Source organism: Trichoplax adhaerens, genomic scaffold (assembly GCF_000150275.1).
Source record: "Trichoplax adhaerens TRIADscaffold_6 genomic scaffold, whole genome shotgun sequence".
Lineage (NCBI taxonomy): Eukaryota > Metazoa > Placozoa > Uniplacotomia > Trichoplacea > Trichoplacidae > Trichoplax > Trichoplax adhaerens.
In genome coordinates, this window is record NW_002060948.1 from 5,110,063 (window position 1) to 5,129,800 (window position 19,738).

Here is a 19,738-nt window from a genome sequence, read left to right on the forward strand (position 1 = left end):
AATCCAATCATTTAATCATTCTTTAAACTCACAAGTTATTCAAATATCGACCAAAATGATTCAATTCTTCAAATGTTGCCAAATTTGTGATAGTCCTTCAAATGATGCTATAGAAAATTATTATGGCTAGCTGATTCAATCAAAATGAAGTACACGATCTTTGACGCAGCCATAGCTTAGTCTTTCTTCGTTCTTTAAACTTACAAGTTATTCAAATGTAAACAAGAGTTTTACCAGTAACTTAAAAAACGACTCTATTTCTGCAAGTCTTTCCTAAATTTTTAATAATATTTTAAATGAAAAAAATTACTGTTGAAATGACAAGAGCCTAGGAACGGCGTAATTGTAGTATTGGATCTAAGAAAAATATTACAAATACGATTGCTACAGAATCATTTTTTGTACAACAGTTATATTATCATGATAGCTATGATAGAATTGGCTACTCATCGCTATATCACTTTAAGACTTTATTCCGTAGATGGAGTATTCGTCCTAGGCAATATACATGGCTTGTATAATGCTTTTCGCATTTGTTTTCATCAGCTAGTATCCATGATGACCTAGTGCACCAATAATTTATGATTAACATGCGCGTATGACACAATTGTCATTATTTGCCCTTGATTTACTCACATACAATATACGAATAAATATAATGTTTGATTATACTTACTTATTTATGCGCTTAATGCACATACTTAAAGAAACTTAAATTTGTTCACTAAAATTAATCTGTCCTTCTTAATTTCCCATTTTAGAACTAGTGAAACGTAAAGTTATGGTCCTGGACCTTGATGAAACTTTAGTTCATTCTCATCATATTGGGTATGCCTACTCTTTGTCTACAAAATTTTAAAATTAATGGTGTTTACTTGCATTTTCATGCGCCTGTTTTAATGACCTACTACAGGATGTCAGTTCTACATGATTCTTTGAAATATGCTTTCATTAAATGATTACTTAATACTATATTTCGCAGGATTGGATCCAATAACTCTCCTATGATGGCACCGGATTTTGTATTAACTGTGAGTTCGGATTATTTTTAAGATATTCTAGGATTAAATTATGACAATATTCCAGCTAACATCAACTATACTGAAATATTTTTGTCTCGTTACTATATTTTTAGTTATGTATTGATAAACAACCAGTTAAGTTTTTCGTTCATAAAAGACCACATTTGGATTATTTTTTGGAAGTAGTTAGCCAATGGTATGATCTAGCGATTTTTACTGCGAGTATGGAGGTATGAATTATAGTTTTGATTTCTATCAACAGTAGTAGAACAGACTGTAATGAGACTTTATTATACGCTGTTGCGTATAGAATTAATTCTGCATTATTTAATTTTATTTTAAATTGGTTAGATATATGGCTCAGCTGTCGCCGATAAGCTTGATCTCAATCGAGGCATCTTAAAAGATAGATACTATAGACAGGTAGGGAATATGCGAACAGACTTGAACTTCTTCTGCTTAGCGATAGTCAATTTATTCAAGATGCTAACATACCATTGCCATCTTTTACCTATATTTTAGCATTGCACTTTTTCATTTGGCAGCTATATGAAAGATCTTAGTAATGTCCACCCTGACTTATCGGATGTTTTTATTGTCGATAATTCTCCTGGTGCTTATCGAACTAATCCAGGTATGCTATACTGTCATTTTTTTGTATTATTTGTATGCTTGATGTTAATCTCTTGTTGGAATGTTCTTTATTATCTGTATCAACTCCTAACTAAATTTTTTATTCTTAACTTTGCACAATAAGAAAATGCAATACCAATTAAGTCATGGTTTTCAGATCCCACAGACACTGCATTACTCAACTTATTACCCATACTAGATGCTCTTCGATTCACCACAGATGTCCGATCTGTTTTAAGTAGAAACTTACACAGCCGTTGGTAAATAGTAAATTTTTTATAAGAACTATCGTTCTATTATTCCTAAGCCATATGACTGAAAGGCGAAAATTCTATTACAAATCGTATTATAGCAACACTATGTTCTTATTTGATCAGAATGTGAATTGCTACAAGTTGAACTATGACAATTCGCATTAACTTCTTACGCTTGCCAGCGCCATGTATTATACAGATGTATTGAATAAGATATTGTTTAGCAGTTATGCAAGGCTAAAAATTTATCAAATTTGATCTTGCCTAATTTTTGAAGCATTGTGTAAAGATTTAGTTTAAACGCTATTGCTCAGCAAAATTTGAGCATTCACTTATGATGATAACATTTTTGCATGTTATTTTTTTAATATGACTAGCTGTAATGATAATAATAGCAATTTATATCACTTTTTTTATAGAGTCCTCTGTTATTAATGTGGATTGTACAACCTTTGTACTGTACGTTTCGATCATGTCCCGAATTGCAATGCATATTATTTATGTTCATTGTGTTAGCAGAAACTAATGTCCCACAAAATTTCTATGCAAATTTTCACCTATTTGCTGTATAAAAGATGTCAATCAGAAAAAAAATAAATCATCTTTACTTCTTCACCTAATAATGACGATGATGGCTCTGTATTCTCCCAAGTGTTCTACTTTATCATATAACTAGTTAAAAGTTACTAGCACTTGCGTGGCACATGCCAATAGTCCTTAAGAAAAATTTCATATTGATTTGTTTATTTACTAACAAAGACTAACAAAATATTGCCATTCTTAGAACACCAGTATCAACGTAAAATGCCTTAGCTCTAGTATAATACTGCTGCTATCCGTGGCCCATAAACTAATTTTAAAAGTTTTGTGCATGACGTCACTCTATCTGGGTGTATCTTTACGTAAATTCAATCGAAATTACTTTCATATTTCTATAATAACAGGATCAGTTAGTTAGTCATCAAGGCACAGAATTTACAATATTTCAACTTTAACTAAGCAAAATCTTCTCTATAGAGACTTGGAAAGCTACCCAAAGATGATTGTAACACGTGAAAAAAGGCACGAAAATGTTATAGCGTTATGACACACTGCCTTACACGAAAAATTCACATCTATACACAGTCGTTTAAATACGATACAATGTATACATTTTCCCTTATTACTTTTCACATATTTCTCATCTAATTTTTAAAACATCAAATTAAAATAAAAGATTTTTTAGCAGATGGTCTCACCAAAAATTAATAGCATTTGATAGTGGTGAGGTAATTTTAAATAACTACGAAAATTAAATCGTATAAACTGTCCCTAACAAAAGATAAATAAAATTTGTAAAACGAAAGTGTACTGCTTTGTACAGAAACTCTTAGTATCGAAGAATTTGATGTTGTAAATTATCATCATAGTGTCTTGAATGACTATTATATGATAAGAGTTGCATCAATCTGCGTAAGTGACGGCAAAGCCAGTTTAAGTTTTCGCCTATACATGGGATCAGAAGCAATTGGATTTGCTTCTAAGTAGATCGTCTTAATTTTTTTGCAGTTATCGAGCTCCTTAACATCGTTCCAATCTTGAACTTGATTATTGTTCATCTTCATACCGAAAAATAAAGAAAATTAACAAAAATAAGATTCTTTAATGTGGAAAGAGCGCAGAAAATTTTATTTATGTATCCAAAATATAAACGTAATAAATAAATATTAAAAAATCAATCAAAATACTGTATATGATAGATATACCCAAAGCTCCTCTAGTAATGTTAAATGACCAAGATTCTGAATTTTACTGATACGATTGGCAGCTACATCGAGAATAGTCAATTTCGTCTTCCAAAAAATAAGTTCGTAATGATACACAGTTAGTTAGGCTAAAATTGAGGATCATTCTATATACTATCGAATTATTTTCAATTTTTTATTATAACATAGATACTATCCAATACCAGATTTTCCAGTCCTTCTATAGTTTTAATACCATTATCGCTGACATATAGTTCCTCTAAATTGACCAATTCTGATAATCCGAGCAATGATTCAATACGATTGCACTATAAATAGATGCAGTTTATCACTATATTTGTCATTAAACTCTACATTGCTATATAAATAAGAGCTTTAACGTATTTTTCTTATACCTGGATACTGAGAGTTTTCAATCCACGCAGACAGCAAATTCCCTGTAAATAGTTAGTAGAATTCGTATGTGATTGTTCTTAAAGTTACATCAATGAATTTATTATCATAATGGCAATCCTGCTGATTTGCAAGCATGAATAAAGCGATATTACCTCAAAGGATGCAATTTTATTACGGCCCAAGTACAAAGATGTTAGATTTTGCAAATTTTGAAAACCCTCGATTTTCTAAATTTGATCGGAGACATGAGGTTCAGCAATAAATAATTTATAATTAAAATGAAATTGTATTTACCCTAATCTTATTGGATCCAAGCTCCAGCATCTTTAATTCTTTTAAGTTCTCTAAATTTTCAATAACTTTAATTCTGTTATTACACAGATATAAGTCTTCAACTTTATCCTGTTGATGGAGGTTTTCAATTTTTTTTATTCCATTGAACGATAGATCAAGCTGTCTATAAGACAAACGGTATATATATATATATATATATGAATAAATGTATTAGAATTATTTCAAATTTCTATAAGTATTCGTAGTTTTGCTACTATTATTATATTTGACACTAGAGCGACAGTGTTAAATTTTGAAGGAAATATACCTAAGATTGACCAAAGTGTCAATATTTTCAATTTTTTCCAATTGATTATCATATAGATCCAACTCAGTAAGCGTTGTTAGCATATCAATGGCTTCGATACGCTTAATTAAATTTTGACGAAGGCATAATTTCTATCAAAGAGACGATATAGCAAAAAAGATTTTAAAATAAAACCTAAAACCTATGATACATTCGCCATTGATGCTAATTAGTTTATAACTTCTCTATGGTAAATAGTAAACTTATAGGGCAAGTTAACAATTAATTTTTCAACAAATTGAAAAAATACTAGCTAAAATAACTACCTATAAGACCGTTAGTAAAGGGAATAACTGCAAACAGTGATATCTCTTCTATCTAATACCGATTAGCGTATATCGCTAGATTGTTTAAAATGTAGTCATACTAAAGTATTTCCATAAACGCCAGTTATCGCTACAGCTGTAATCTATAAAAATTTTTAGCAAATGCTGTGATCGATCGGTACATATAACAAAAATTTGATGAATAACCTCAACACGACGCAGCCTGTCAAGATTTTCAATTTTTTTCAAGCGGCTGTTTGCAATTTCGACCACCTACAAAGCACGTATAGTAGAAGAATTTGAATAGATTGAACATTTCTCATTAATACTTTTCAATAGTTAATTATTATTTTATAATTCCTTGTTCCGTATCATTTTAAGACCTTAGATAAACTATAGTACAAGAAGGTATGTTATATTTAAGAGAGATAACTACTGACTAGAATATTCTCTCGCTTACTGAAGCGGTTGGTAAACGATGATAGTTTGTGTTTAAACTAAAAAGATACGTATTTTCCATATCCTTCAGTGGATTACATACATAGTTTGACATTTATCATTAAATAGGCGACAAATTACGCATTGAAAAGTTGTTAATATTGGTATATACGTATTCATCCATTAACCCGAAGTTAAAACCTTGGGGCAATTTACAAAATTATGAATAGCAAAGATCCATTACATCCATCGTATATAAATAAATAATGAAGTCAAACGCAATTTTTCTATTCATAATTGTGAAAATAGGACACTCTTTCATTAAATGGAGAAAATCGAATAACCATCTTATTTAAAAAACCGATACTGTGAGAAGTTGATGGTTGTGTTTCTCGGATTCTTCGAAAAGTGAAATTCATGTATTGTATTTTTAAAAGGAAATGCTACAAAATTTTTGCCTTCTAAGCATTGTACCAATGCTGCTCTATATACAGGCCAACGTAAGTTTAGTTCTATTGGGTAGAGTTAATAACATTTAATTCTGAAATAGGTGTAAAGCCATCCATTCTATTGTGTGCCTACCGATTACTTTGTAATCGAGCTATCATTGTTAGCATAAAGCAGTCGATTAGCAGGCCAAAGGCATAATGTGATTGAGACCTTTCTCATTTTATAGCTATTAAAGTCAGTTATATTTTGAAATGATTTACCCTACTAAACACTACGCTGTTGAAATGGAACAGTGAAATAGAACCAAACTACTTCCCGTTTGATAAAGCTCATTTACCATTTGGTAGTAGTTGAGCGATGTACCAGCTGTATGAAATTGGGTATTAATTTTGAAAGATTGCAGAACATGCATATAACAGGTGGACAGGTATTTCGGCAATATTTACTGTATATTAGATCTCGGCATTGGGTAGTCATTATTAGTAGAAGCATTGAAACTTCCGTATGCAAATAATACGTTCTTAAATGCCAAAAAGTTACTGTATACTCGTATACATTTGGTTAATGGGCTGGAAAGATTTAGTGTGTGTCCTCATACTGATCTCCATTTCTGCCAACATTGACAGTATTCTGTTAAACGGATAATTTAGTTGATCGCTTTTACGGACAATAGTAATACCGAATACTTCTAGTCATGAATTGATCTCCGACCAAGAAGTAATGATCTAAATCGTTGCCAACATTTATTCCGATAAACGGAAATTCACGATTGGAGTTGGTTTCAAGGCCAATAGTGATACCAAATCGATCACCATCTTATTCTACATACACTATTCCAAAGGCAAATTTAGTAGTATTACTTTCAAGGAGGATAAATAATGGTAATTGCATTAAGAAATGACAATTTCAATAAGCTACTCGGCGAGTGATGGTGAATAAGAAGATGGAGATAATTGCACCATCATCATGCAGATGACGTTGTAATATATTTGCTACTTTGGAATCATATTTCGTGTTACTATTTTGTTGAACAAGATACTTTAAAATGGACTAGCTTATAGCCCGCCCGTTTAGGAAGTAAGCCACACAATTTTCTATTTCCATTAAGAATAGAGCCTTGGCTCTAGTCTAGGTCAAGGTCCTTGGCTGAGATTGAGCACTCAAAAACAGCTTGGCCAGTATCCATCTTTGTGGTCAAGTTATGAAACGTCATTAAATGGTAACTTGATGACGAAAAAATGTATAAACTTGACTGTAATCTATCGATTAAGATAACAACTATTCAACATGTTATGATCAAGATAAGACTAACCAAGCTATCAGGATCGAGCTCAATAATCAATTCTTCGCTATCTTCGCCTACAGGAACAAGTAGAGAATAGTGTTAACCTCAAGCCACTGACTACATCTCTCGGCTCGATCGATGCTATACTAGCCTAGAAAGCAATAAGGAGACGATGCACTTGTAAGCCTTTTTCTAACCTTTTTCAGCACATTGATTATCTGTTGATGAAGACATGATCGGGTACTTGTAGCTGAGTATTTTACGTTGTTGCTGTTGACTAAAAAGGGCCAAAGGAAACACTTGTGATGAACGATCAAAAATGAGAAATTGAAGTTTTCATCACCTTGGTAATACTGCTGTAGTATCACGTAGTCAATGTCAGACGATGAATATAGAGACTATTCCTGCAGTCAGACTACAGTATTGAGTACCAAACTGCACAATGTGCATACTGTGCTTATCCAGTAGCAGACCTCTTGTATGTACTATGTAATACGTACTAGTGTTTTAGTCCAACTCAATCAACATTCTTAGACGGACAGATAGAATGGACACAATCTTGTCAACATCTTTATTATGGGCAAACACTTGATCATGGCAGCAGTTATGACTTGAATTGGACTGATTTTCTCTGCATAAACTAAGTAATATTACATTTAATCTTACTGTATTACAATACGATAGACTGTATGAATGAAGCTGTCACAAATTAAAATTTAATTAAATAACCTGTGATGTGGAAAACAGACACAGAAGATAGATGATCGATACTACTTAGCCATTTTTCGAAATTTAAAGGTCTCTATCCGGTAAGAAAAGTCCGTCCATCCGAGAGAGAGTGATCACTCAAGATCGCAGCAAATTCATGGGCCATGGCTAATTCGCCATTCTCGATGATCGCGATCGTCGAAAATGGCGTATCTTACACCTAAGTTGAAGAACAGAGCTTTCTGTACACGTATTATAAAATGTACATTTGATCGATCCTGCGTTTGTTAACACCTATGACTACATCGCTGAAATGGCTTATATGATTATATAAGAAAAGTCCGTCCATCCGAGAGAAAATGATCACTCAAGATCGCAGCAAGTTCATGGGCCATGGCTAAATCGCCATTCTCGATGATCGCGATCGTCGAAAATGGCGTATCTTACGCCTAAGTTGAAGAACAGAGCTTTCTGTACACGTATTATAAAATGTACATTTGATCGATCCTGCGTTTGTTAACACCTATGATGACTACATCGCTGAAATGGCTTATATGATTCATGATACACGCCATATTGCCATTAACACTACTGTACTTACTGAGTTTCAATTCAAACAATTTACATAAATCGTACAGCATTATGCTATGTGGGCAACTATGTGGAACATTCATACCCACTCACCCGACCTACGGGTATACACTACTATAAACAGTAGTCTAGAAATAAAGATCATACAGGAATTTCAACGGAATACAACTTTGATTTTTGAACGAAGGAGTGCTATCGAAAATAATCAGATTGTACAATACTCTTATACTGTACTCCATACTGCATGTAGTATGTCTCGCCCTGGATCCTGGATACGTATCCATTTTGAATGTAAATCACTCCCGATGTCTTCTTCGGACGGGCGGACTTTTCCTACTCTATGAGATCGAAAATGTCGAAAAATAGCTACAGCACCTAGTATGGATCCTCCGTGTCTGTTTGCTAAATCACTCGTACTAATTTAACTGCTAATAATACTAGCTTAACATCCGGGTCGCTTCGCCAACAGAGATATCGTAATTCATACTCGTCGATTCTTATATAATTATTTCAAGTAGAACTTGGTAATAGATTTTAAGATTGAATGACTCAATTGACAGTTGGAAAAAATCAGTCAATTCAGAATCGACCGCACGCATCCTAAGGAACTCTACGGTACAGTGACAAGTCTAGGTCTTCTTCCAATATACAGTAGTAGAGACTACAGAGTAGTGTACACTTGAAAAGTCCTATCTCATTGTATGTACATTTGTTACGTTTTCAAATATATGATCTTCTACTCGGCAACAAGGAAGATTTCGTCAAATCTTCGCATGAGTCCCAGTAGTGCTAGAGTGTTGAAGTAAACTTTATTGTTGTACTACAGCGTTCTATAACTGAACAGAACCAACGGTTTACATATACTGTAGTATGCTGTACGCTGTATAATAAAGGTCTTTTTTTAGCAGGACATGAAAAATTGCAAATAAAGGTCCCTAGTCACCATACAAGTCTTGAAAAAGTAAAGCAAAGTCCATGACTGTTCTGTACTAGTATAAAAAAAAAGAACAGAAAAAAATCTTGAAAGTATTACGTAAGCAAGTAAGGCTCCGAGCCTGCGTACAGCTTTAGTAGTGTCCGATACAGTTGAAAAAAAAAGGAAAATGTAAATCCGGGTAAGCACTCTGGTATCTATTGGATAGCATTAGTAAGCTAATGTATAACGTCGTAAATGGGTTTGAATTGGTAGCAATGCTTCAGAAAACAGACACAGAAGATCCCTTCTTCTTTAACTCTTTGCCGACATTTCTGTCCCTCTTTCAAAAAAGTCCATCCATACCTCATGTCTCGAAGAACTGGTGCACTCAGCAATGTGACATGACTATGCACAGTATAAAAAACCATGCTATCTGTGTGCATGACAGCATGGTTTGAATTAGTAGCAATGCTTAAGAAAACAGACACAGAAGATCCCTTCTTCTTTAATTAAGTAACTCTTTGCCGACATTTCTGTCCCTCTTTCAAAAAAGTCCATCTATACCTCATGTCTCGAAGAACTGGTGCACTCAGCAATGTGACATGACTATGCACAGTATAAAAAAAACCATGCTGTCTGTGTGGATGACAGCATGGTTTTCTGAATTGGTACTGTATCATGTGTCACTGCCATATACATGATACAGTACTGTACGTCAACGGTGAAGTTTTTCATACTGGCACTACTATAGCAAAAAGTGAAGAGGCTTGTAATCACGATTCTGATTTCATAAATGTGAGTGATAAAATAAGGAAAGTGGTGCTTGCCGATTTACAGTTCAAATGACCACTTTACTGTATATCACTGCTACTATAGCACTGCACTTTTACTTTCTTTGGATTGAATATAGAATTGTACATGTGGAGAAAAAGGCCTTACTGTTCTTCTCTCTCTCTAAATTGCAAAGGCCTGTGCCGCTCGTCATACTGTTGTACAAGTACACACCCACAGGGCGGGCCTTGTGACTTGTGACGTTTCTTTGAATACGCCGAGTCTGAACAGGTTTCAATCTTGTTGGTGTATTGTCAGTACTAGACGCCCTACTGTGACGTTAGTGCTTCATGCTGAGTGCTGTATTCATTTTAAAAATTGTACTATTCATTGCAAGCCATGCGATGACAGAATTCAGTTATCAGACAAATGGAAAAGCTTTTCCTAGACTCCTATCCAGGAAGTTGCTGCTCCTTGATGATGCTTTAAAGCGAAGAGACGCTAAATTGAAAATCCAACATTCCTACCAGCCCATGCCTAGTCCAATTCATTGCAATTCAATTCTACAATGCAACTGAAATGGAAACGTCAATCGTCACTTGGCTGACCTCAGTCTACTTTCTATTGTGTCAGCAATGAATGACCTGAAGTAGACGATCATCCTCGAGTACGTACTGTCATACAGGTGACTCGCGCAGCTCACCCTCACTGTATTCAGTCAAGCTCTGGTAACGTGCGTCGCGTTGCGTCAGAGTTTCTGGGATGTGCAACGAGTGCCAGCGCCCAAGTTGATTGGCATATGGGCAAGGCGGTCATTGTTTGAAGCATTGTAAGGCCTACATGTAGAGTAGTTGTCCGGGACATTTTAATGGATTTATACAATAATCATAATCTTCAATCGACATTACTATGTGTCCTTTTAATTACTTGAACCATTTTAGTAATTGTATTGAATTAATTAGCATTCTAGTGGCAAGGAGCTCAAGGGCAGATAGGGGGAGCCGGTGAATGAACTACGCTTAGGAGTTAGTATCGCTCACCAGTCAACAACAGCAGATTGTCTGTCACACTGTGTGTGACTCACCCACCACTTTTCATGTCAGTCGAATGACACGGAACCACGGACTCCATCCTGCACACGCTCTCTCCCAGTACGATACAACCACTGGTCTATCAATACAATACGCTCAGATAACTGGTACCGTACCGGAACAAGACGTCAGTGAAAAAGGCTGCCAGCCCCCGGTAGTACTACAGTATATTCGATTCAGTCTATGGAGTAGGCCAGAGAAAAAAATTTTTTTTCCTTTCACAATTTTTTTTGGCCTCCGATCTTGGACTTGGTTCACTCAAGAGAGTTTTTACCCTCTTCAAGCATTCTTACTGGCAATTATTATTACTACTGAAGACTTTCGCAAAGGTTAACTACAGCCAGTTGTTATTAACAAAAACTGTCATTGCTGTTGGAGACGTGTCGACGAGTTTTTTACACCTGAAATGGGACGAAAAAAGTAAGTTTCTTCCTTAGTTCTCGTCTGGATCGTCAGGGAAAAGGATCGCTTTATCGTTCTCATATTCAATCTGGCTGTAATGAATTGAATCATGCTACTCAACGTACCTTTAAAATTCATAGTGTAGCTGAAGAGTAATTGTAGTTTAGTATTGTGGAAACGGTCACTGTGTACTGTAGAAGAGGAGTTGTTAGTCAATTTTTTTTTTCCGCCATGTCGTCAACGGCCATGAGCACGACCTTGAATGGAATAAGCATCTTAGCCTGAGACAAAGTATACGTACATCCTATCGAGGATCAACTGTACAATGTTGTTGTCGTATTACTGCTGTTGATCCGATCCATCTTTTATTCACTTATTAAAATGTTCTGACCCAATCGTACTCTATCGATATTAACTTGTGCATATCACGTTGTACTGTACGATAGTTGCCCAATGCGCAGTCCTGTACTGTAGTGTACAGTGTACGGTACGGTTAACCTCAAGGGCATGCAATTCGTTATCGGATCATCGGTCTATGGCATAAATTTCTAGTCATTGACTCTACTTATTTTTCGACCTGACTGGCTTTTCGCTTAAACTACTTGAACATTCTTAGTCGATTTTTAAAGAGATCAATTGACAGTACTATTAAACTGTTTGACTTTTTTAATGCACACGAGTAATCTTGCTTTTAGATTACCGTTTCTATCTCAACAGCTCACATCTCTATCTGTGTGTTTCATTAGGCGGCATGCCAAATTAAAACGAAATATCGACGAAGAAGAAGAACACAGTGATGATCAACAATTGACTGATCCCGATGCGGTGAGTTGTCCATACTAAATCACACTTTGATACAATAAATTCTCTACTGTTTTACTACGTAATTACCCTTCTGACTATACTGTATTAATACTCAGTATAAGTGCACATTTGTGATAAGTTCCAAATGAATTGTTGCTCGCTGAACACCAGTATGAATCGAACTTACTCACACTGCATAGTGCGTAGTAATGTTTTCTCCTAGGTATTGCGATTCGACACACCAATTTACTATGTACCATTACCTTTCTGAGATAAATGCACGTGTGCTACTTAAAATTTAATAATGTAATGAATGAATCGAATTCTACCTATTGTATGACGAAATTAATTGGCAGTAGTACCCACTCTAAAAAAACGCTTTGGATCGATAAACTGATGCAATCTGTCGCTGCTAGTTGATGGCGTTGTTGTAGATTAAGCTTAACAATTAGCATGGCGTACTGAAATTCTCAAAGTGAATGATTGGAAGGCTAACTTATGCTCTTGATTTGTAGTCGCATAACGTTTTGACTACTTTTACTTATGATAACCTCCTGCACGACATGTACATTTATCGGTACACTACTATGCACAATGATAGTTTTCTGGTTTATAAATCTATTATAAAGGTGAGACGTTTATTGAAATCCTTGGACAGGCCTGTAGTTAATGTTAGTAATTTGATAGGCCATACGTACGTATGCATGCACCGACTTTATATGATTTTAAAGCACTATACTTGCTGCTTATTTTCCGCACAGTAGAGAATTACACTTGGGAACCCTATCTGCGTCTTCTAGTAAAATTTCCTGTGAAGTTTATTAAATCTCTAGTTAAACTACACGGATTGGCTTGCCTTCGAAATGCATGATACTTTAAATCCGCCTACGTTCTATGAATCGATGAGGAGGACCTCAGGAACCATCCCAGCTCATTAGACACCACATTAATAGTAGCAGCAACCATAACGAGACTAAATTACCTGCTGTATGCCAGTACTGTAGTACGGAAATCGATCAAAGAGTGATATACTCGTACAGTAAGCACGATATCTGTGGACGAACTATTGGTAGAATTTTGTGCAAATGTGAGCTCAATTTTCACAGGTGCATCCAATACAATTTTTAAGTGGACAAAACCCTTTTTGTATGCTTTACATTTTACATACAGTGTGTAAAGTTTAATGGATATCAATTGTAGCAGAACGATGAGTACTTGATTTCTGTAGTATAACTACCAGCGAATAAGAAAGTTAGGTCTAACATTGTCCAGAACATTGTACTGTAATTAATACGTTCTGCATCTATGCAATAAGTATACGGTCAAAAATATCCATTGTTCACGCTGAAATTGTAAGATTCCTTGCTATTACGTTACGGCGTTTACCATGTTACCGTTCTCTTTGCATAACGCTCGGGTTACGAAGTACCATACAGTAGTTGCTATATGACGTATTGTTATTTATTGATATACGTATATACAGTATATATATATAGATACCTTATATCTAAATATTATTATTAATGGATACTGCGTTATTCTTACTTATTATTTTCTTATAAAGCGTAAGTTACTTTATTATAGTGTTGGTCACGTAGTTCTAAAATTGTTTTAGTCAGCAAATTTGTGATAGCTGATGATTTATAAGGACGAAAGATTCTTAAGAATTGACTGAATGATGATGATATATTATTGATGCAAAAGATGTTGGAGCCGTGATAAATGTTAGCTATCAGTGATTCTAAGTATTAATGACACTTATGATGATATCATTTCTGGAATCAGTTTCGTGGTATAGAGACGTGGTAAATGCACTTGCTAAAGCAACATTTATACAACTTTTAGTTAATGAGTCATCTCAAATGGGGGTAGACTGGTAGCTAACTGCTGTGATGAGTCAACATATTACCCAGTACCGCCTATGCTGAACTACTGGTTACTTGTTATTACATGATTTGATGTCAGTCAGTTCCGCAAGGTGTATTCCCTCATATTTACTTAAAAGTCTAACTTGTAGTTATACAGTTTGTGATAATGTGCGACTGCAGCATATGTATGTTTAGTGGAGGACAATTTTAATATCAACTTTTTAAATGGGAACCAAGGCATCTCTCACGATGTAGCCTTGAGATCACAATTTCTGTTACAAGATAAGTAATTCTGAGATTGACAGATTATATACGGTATATATATATAATTATATACTATTAAGCTAATTGAATGATATTAGCGATTGTAAAAAAAATCTAAGACAGTATGATTTTAATGACACTCGTAAAGTACTATTGCGCCTGTCTCGAAGATTTGTGATTATTTTCCGAGTTCGTAGTTTGGATACTATATGCATCACGGTAAGCATTCGTGCTGCGGTATACAAAGTAATAAATCTGTACAGTATTATGTGCACATTAAGATAGTGATTGTATCATCTATGTATAAGCTATAACACCAGGAGGATCGAAGATTTGATTGATGCTATTCATATGTCCTAATTTATTTAAAGTCTGCTTTTCAAAATGTTAAATATTTTGTTATTATTTGATGTAGGAGGACGACAATTATTATTATAATGAGGCCGAACAATACTATAATAAAGAAAAGGTAAAGATACCGAGTATATATGAACACATGACTTCAGAAACTTCTCAGAAACCTACTTATTAAAGTCATATACAGATACAGCATCATGGACGACTAGATAGTAAATCTAGCAATTCATTGTGATACCTAGTTAGCACTGTACAGTATTGAGTTTGTCCGGATAGACTTTATTATAAGAGCTAAAACTATAACATGCTGTATCTCTACAAGTCCTATGTAGGTATTATACGACGTACTAGACATTAAATTAATGGATTCTTTTAGTTTAATAGTAACTACGTATCAAAAATTTTAGTAGATTATCCTTAGGTTTACAGTTTAATTGCAGAGTGTATGATATGAACGAAAATATTGCTACATAAAGTTTTGCCAACGATTCTATTAATTAATTATCTTAGTACAGATTGTGTATCTACTTAAATTTATTTTATATGCATTTTATGTAAAATTATTTCATAATCTATTCCTACCAGATCCCTTTAAACGCCGATGATAGCAATGATGAAAACTTTTCTGATCAAGACGAGGTATAGTATTCCTTTCTTCTCTTTGCTTAGATTATGTTTTAGATTAAAGTGGTCACATGAATTTCACTACCTAATATTCAATATCCTACGAATCCTCCAGTCTCACTTTTAATACTTTTCGACAAAACTCATTAATTAATTATTAGGGAATACAGTACCTTAATTAAAGGGTCCCGATAGGGAGTAATATAAACAGTCGGTGAACTGATTTATAAAGCATACTCGTAGAATAACATTTTTAATTCAGGTTTAAAGTAGTTAGTGATACTGGTTCATATTACACAGTGTTTGGCGGTTTATTGACCTACTTTTAAGGTCATTGCTGTTGTGCTATGCAGAATTTCAGGAAGACAACTTTTATGTTTATTTGGACATCAAGTTACTTAACTGTGATTGAAAGGGGGTCCCGTTTTGATAAATTAATTAAATAATCTGTCTTAAATTTCTGCCTGCAGGTGTCGTGCAGATGCCCTAAATTACAATAATTAATGCAATCTAAATTTATTATAGTGTGGTATTAAATGAATTAGCCATGCTAGCCTGTTATTTTCATACCCAATCAATTTCAATAAATACAGCAAAATGCTTGCTGGTGGAATAATGAATATACAACGAGTACTAGTAGTTTACTAAGTGCATTCAATGAGCATCGGTATTGTGTTATTTTAAAGAACCACACTGAAAATCTTTACTTTATTACATAATAATTGTATTACTGATCGGTTTAACGGCATTAATATTGATTTTATTTGCAGGATTTGGACATGGATGGGTTAGAGTCAGATGAAGTAAGAACAGTAAATTAATGTTATTCAGCTTACAAACCTCCTAAGATGTTATTTAGGTATCAATGATGATGCCTGTTATTAAGTAGTATGCATTTTTCGCTGAATAGGATTCTGATGAAAGTGTTTCTGTCGATGGTAAAAGCAAAGGTAAAGCTTGACCGTTATTTTAAGCCTAATTTCAATATTTTTCTCCTACAGATTGGATAGGGTTTTAGATATAATACTTAATATCTATAGCACTATTAGAAATTATACTATTACTAATGTGACGACTTTTTACATAGATGAAGATGCAGCTGCAGAAGAGACAGCAAATAATAAGGCCTGGGGCAATAAAAAGAAACCGTTTTATCATTTTGATGACGAAGATAATCTTGGTAGGAAGTTGATATAGCAGACGTTTCCTTTAATGAATATCCATGTAGTTTGTATCATAATTTGCTCGCTTTAACATCAAACCTTCTCAAAGTTGTCACAATTTGCAACATTATGGGAGCAAAATCATTAAATTTATTTGGATACATACTGACTATAACTAGATGAATCGAATGAAGAAGAATTAGCGGAAGATGAAGAAAGAGAAGCTATGCTATTTCAAGAGCAGCAGAATCAAGGCCTGGCGGAGGAGGATTTTGAACTATCGGATCTTTTGAGCATCGCAAGAGAAAAGGTTGCCCAAGCGGCTGAAGAAGAAAAGCGTCAAATAGATTTCCTGGTAGATTATAGCACAAATTGTATTTAAATATTATTTTAATTGCCGACTTACTGATGCGTGGCCATCTTATATCACTAGGAGAGAATTCCCAGAGATATCTCAAAGCTATCCCCTAAAGAGCAACTGGAAGTATGATATACATTCATTTTACATTCATCCTAATTTGATATCGTAGAATGATTGTCTTCTCAACGCTAACCGTCCGCTTAACGCACATTTCAGATTTTAGTTAAGGATGCTCCGGAAATAATGACCTTAATTGAAGACTATAAAGAAAAGGTACAGTGTTTGAGTCTATACTCGTATACAAGTCAGCACGTACATATGCCATATTAATTTTCATATTATTCGCAGATGGAAGAGATTGGTCGCACTTTACATCCTTTAATTCAGTTTGCAAAGTGTAAAGGGCTATTATCGAGTCAGGTAAATTGCGTAAATTGCCTTGAAGTGACCTCATTTAAGCTATTTTCTTAAGTTAACAATCTTGATTGCGTAGGGTATCAGTTATCTTGAAACGAAATATCAGCTATTACTTAAGTAAGTTAATTACCTCAGTCATTAACGCTTTAAGATATTCTGCTATTGAATGCTTTACCTGATGTTGAAGCTATCTATAACGATGTTCCTATACTTACAATTTTAACTTATTTTGCAGCTACTGCGTCAATGTCAGTTTGTATTTAGCTATGGCAGCTCATGAATCGAACTCAGAATTTGATGTCTCTCTTCATGAGCATCCAATTATATCAACTTTGTTAGAATATAGACATGTATGTAATGATATTTGGCTGCTTTAAATTAATTTTGCTTTATAAAACATTTGATCAGTTATAGTAATGTGGATACCAATAAAATTTTTAACTGTAAGTATGCATTCTTCATATCCGACAGTTAATTGCTGAGATGCATCCTTTGGATCGAGCTGTTGCTTCGGAAATGGAATGTTTGCTGGAAGAGTATGAGAAACTTAACGTTAATGATATCGCAGGTAAGAAAAGAATTCACGCAACTGATATCTACTATACACCCAGTTTATAGTATTTTTAGTTTTTTTATTGAATAATTTAATAGCAAAGTACCGTTAAAATAAGTGAACTTAAGTATAAATATCTTTTCTATAGATAAAGGCGTTTTGGAAAAGAAAAGAAAATTAGAAAAACGACAGCAGGTACTTAAATCATGCTGCAAACATAAGTTGTCTACAAAGACATGAAAATGGAACGATATTAATCCGAATATGCGTAAAATAAACGATGTAAATTATAAGTTAATATTTGTTGTTTTCTTTCTTAAATGATATCAAAGAAATCGAAAAAATTGATGGTTGAGAAGAATATAGTTAGAGAACCACCGGTAAATTACGCTACTTCAGAAGTACCAAGTAGATCGCGAAAAAATGTATCCGAGGAAAGTGTTAACCAATATATTGAAAGTGTCTTATCTAAGAACAAACTAAGGAAGACTAGGAAAGATTCTATGGGATTGTAAGCAATAGGAATTTTATTAATTTATTACTTATGGTATGTTAGTAGAGAGATATAATTGTTGTACAAATTTATTATCCAGGAGCGCTGATTCCGATGATGCGACAAATGTCTTAGCCAATGGTTTCTCCGATGATACTATTGATGGCAAACGGGCGATTAACTATCAAGTAAGATTTTTATTTATAGTTTTTAAAATTTGCTATAGAGAGTATCGTAAAATGTATAGGAATCGGCTGTTTCTTACGTATGGTATAACTTATTTATGGATATTCGTAGATTTCAAAAAATAAGGGACTAACTCCAAGACGCAAAAAGGAAAACAGAAATGCGCGTGTAAAGTATCGTAATAAATTCATTAAGGCGCAAAAGAAAAGAGTTAGCCAGGTATGTCATGCGTTACACTCTAATCTAATTGCACTCGGAATAGGGTTGTATTTACTGGTATACCAATATAACGATTAAAATGAATATTCAATGCTACCATTATGCTGGTTATTATAAAGACTAATGGTATTATTGCGTTATATAATATCAACAGGGTGTTCGCACCGTTCGTTCAGCAAATGATAATTATATTGGTGAATACACTGGTATTCGAAGCGACATTATACGAAGTGTGAAGATAAACTAATGCTTAGTTGATAGCTGGACAGAAAATCGATACGATTTTTATCTTTACTGTCTTATTTAAGGCTTAGATGTAATTAACTCGGTGCATGATATTGTACGATGCAAGTTTTTATTTTTTCACGTATAACTTATTTCAGTTTACTGAAAATCAAGAGTTAGCATGAGTTGTGCTGTCGCGTAGAAAGAAAAACTACCTGATTTCACTCTGTACAATATCGTTTGACTGCACTTTGCTGGCGCTGTACGATTTTGCTATTTTGTAAGATCATATTTTATTACCTACTTTTCGTGCAATTAATAGTTAATGTTTATAAGACAGCAGATTTCTATACCACGAAACGCAGATTTTTATGTTCTTATAAATAACTGCTAAGGCGAACTAGGATATAAGTAGAGATGTTGATCAAGGGAAATGTAAACGTTATGACGTTATGCAACGGTATTTGTACTTTGGAGAATATTTATTGCCCAACTGTAAAGTTCTTTACTAAAACTGTAAATATGGTATGGTACAGAATACCTGAGTGAAGATTGACCTCGATAATAAAGTGTATCGATTCTCAACATACTATATT

The 19,738-nt window shown here is 34.1% G+C and overlaps 3 protein-coding genes across 3 annotated transcripts; 2 read left to right on the forward strand and 1 right to left on the reverse strand.

The window, feature by feature from the left end:
* Window positions 1-757: 757 nt before the first annotated feature.
* TRIADDRAFT_37887 (expressed hypothetical protein) lies at window positions 758-1,919 on the forward strand (the record flags this gene model as incomplete). Its single annotated transcript, XM_002113431.1, has 6 exons — window positions 758-843; window positions 983-1,031; window positions 1,136-1,252; window positions 1,374-1,445; window positions 1,545-1,656; window positions 1,780-1,919. The coding sequence occupies exons 1-6, from the start codon at window positions 782-784 to the stop codon at window positions 1,917-1,919; spliced, it is 552 nt and encodes a 183-aa protein (XP_002113467.1). The 5' UTR covers window positions 758-781.
* A 1,414-nt stretch (window positions 1,920-3,333) lies between these two features.
* TRIADDRAFT_26327 (uncharacterized protein) lies at window positions 3,334-5,226 on the reverse strand (the record flags this gene model as incomplete). Its single annotated transcript, XM_002113815.1, has 8 exons — window positions 3,334-3,507; window positions 3,655-3,741; window positions 3,858-3,962; window positions 4,050-4,091; window positions 4,203-4,277; window positions 4,345-4,507; window positions 4,652-4,782; window positions 5,164-5,226. Coding segments are annotated over 8 exons (840 nt in total), but the record flags the coding sequence as incomplete, so codon positions are not given.
* Window positions 5,227-10,022: 4,796 nt separating this feature from the next.
* On the forward strand, window positions 10,023-19,164 carry TRIADDRAFT_57680 (uncharacterized protein; the record flags this gene model as incomplete). The annotated part of the gene is made up of 24 exons (XM_002113432.1): window positions 10,023-10,139; window positions 10,868-10,944; window positions 11,219-11,360; window positions 11,547-11,626; window positions 12,355-12,433; window positions 13,042-13,106; window positions 14,643-14,763; window positions 14,960-15,013; window positions 15,487-15,540; window positions 16,296-16,328; window positions 16,436-16,475; window positions 16,613-16,705; window positions 16,868-17,043; window positions 17,122-17,172; window positions 17,266-17,322; window positions 17,398-17,469; window positions 17,543-17,583; window positions 17,702-17,816; window positions 17,938-18,034; window positions 18,168-18,214; window positions 18,352-18,530; window positions 18,613-18,700; window positions 18,810-18,917; window positions 19,072-19,164. 24 exons carry the CDS (start codon window positions 10,023-10,025, stop codon window positions 19,162-19,164), a joined length of 2,079 nt encoding a protein of 692 aa, XP_002113468.1.
* Window positions 19,165-19,738: the final 574 nt, after the last annotated feature.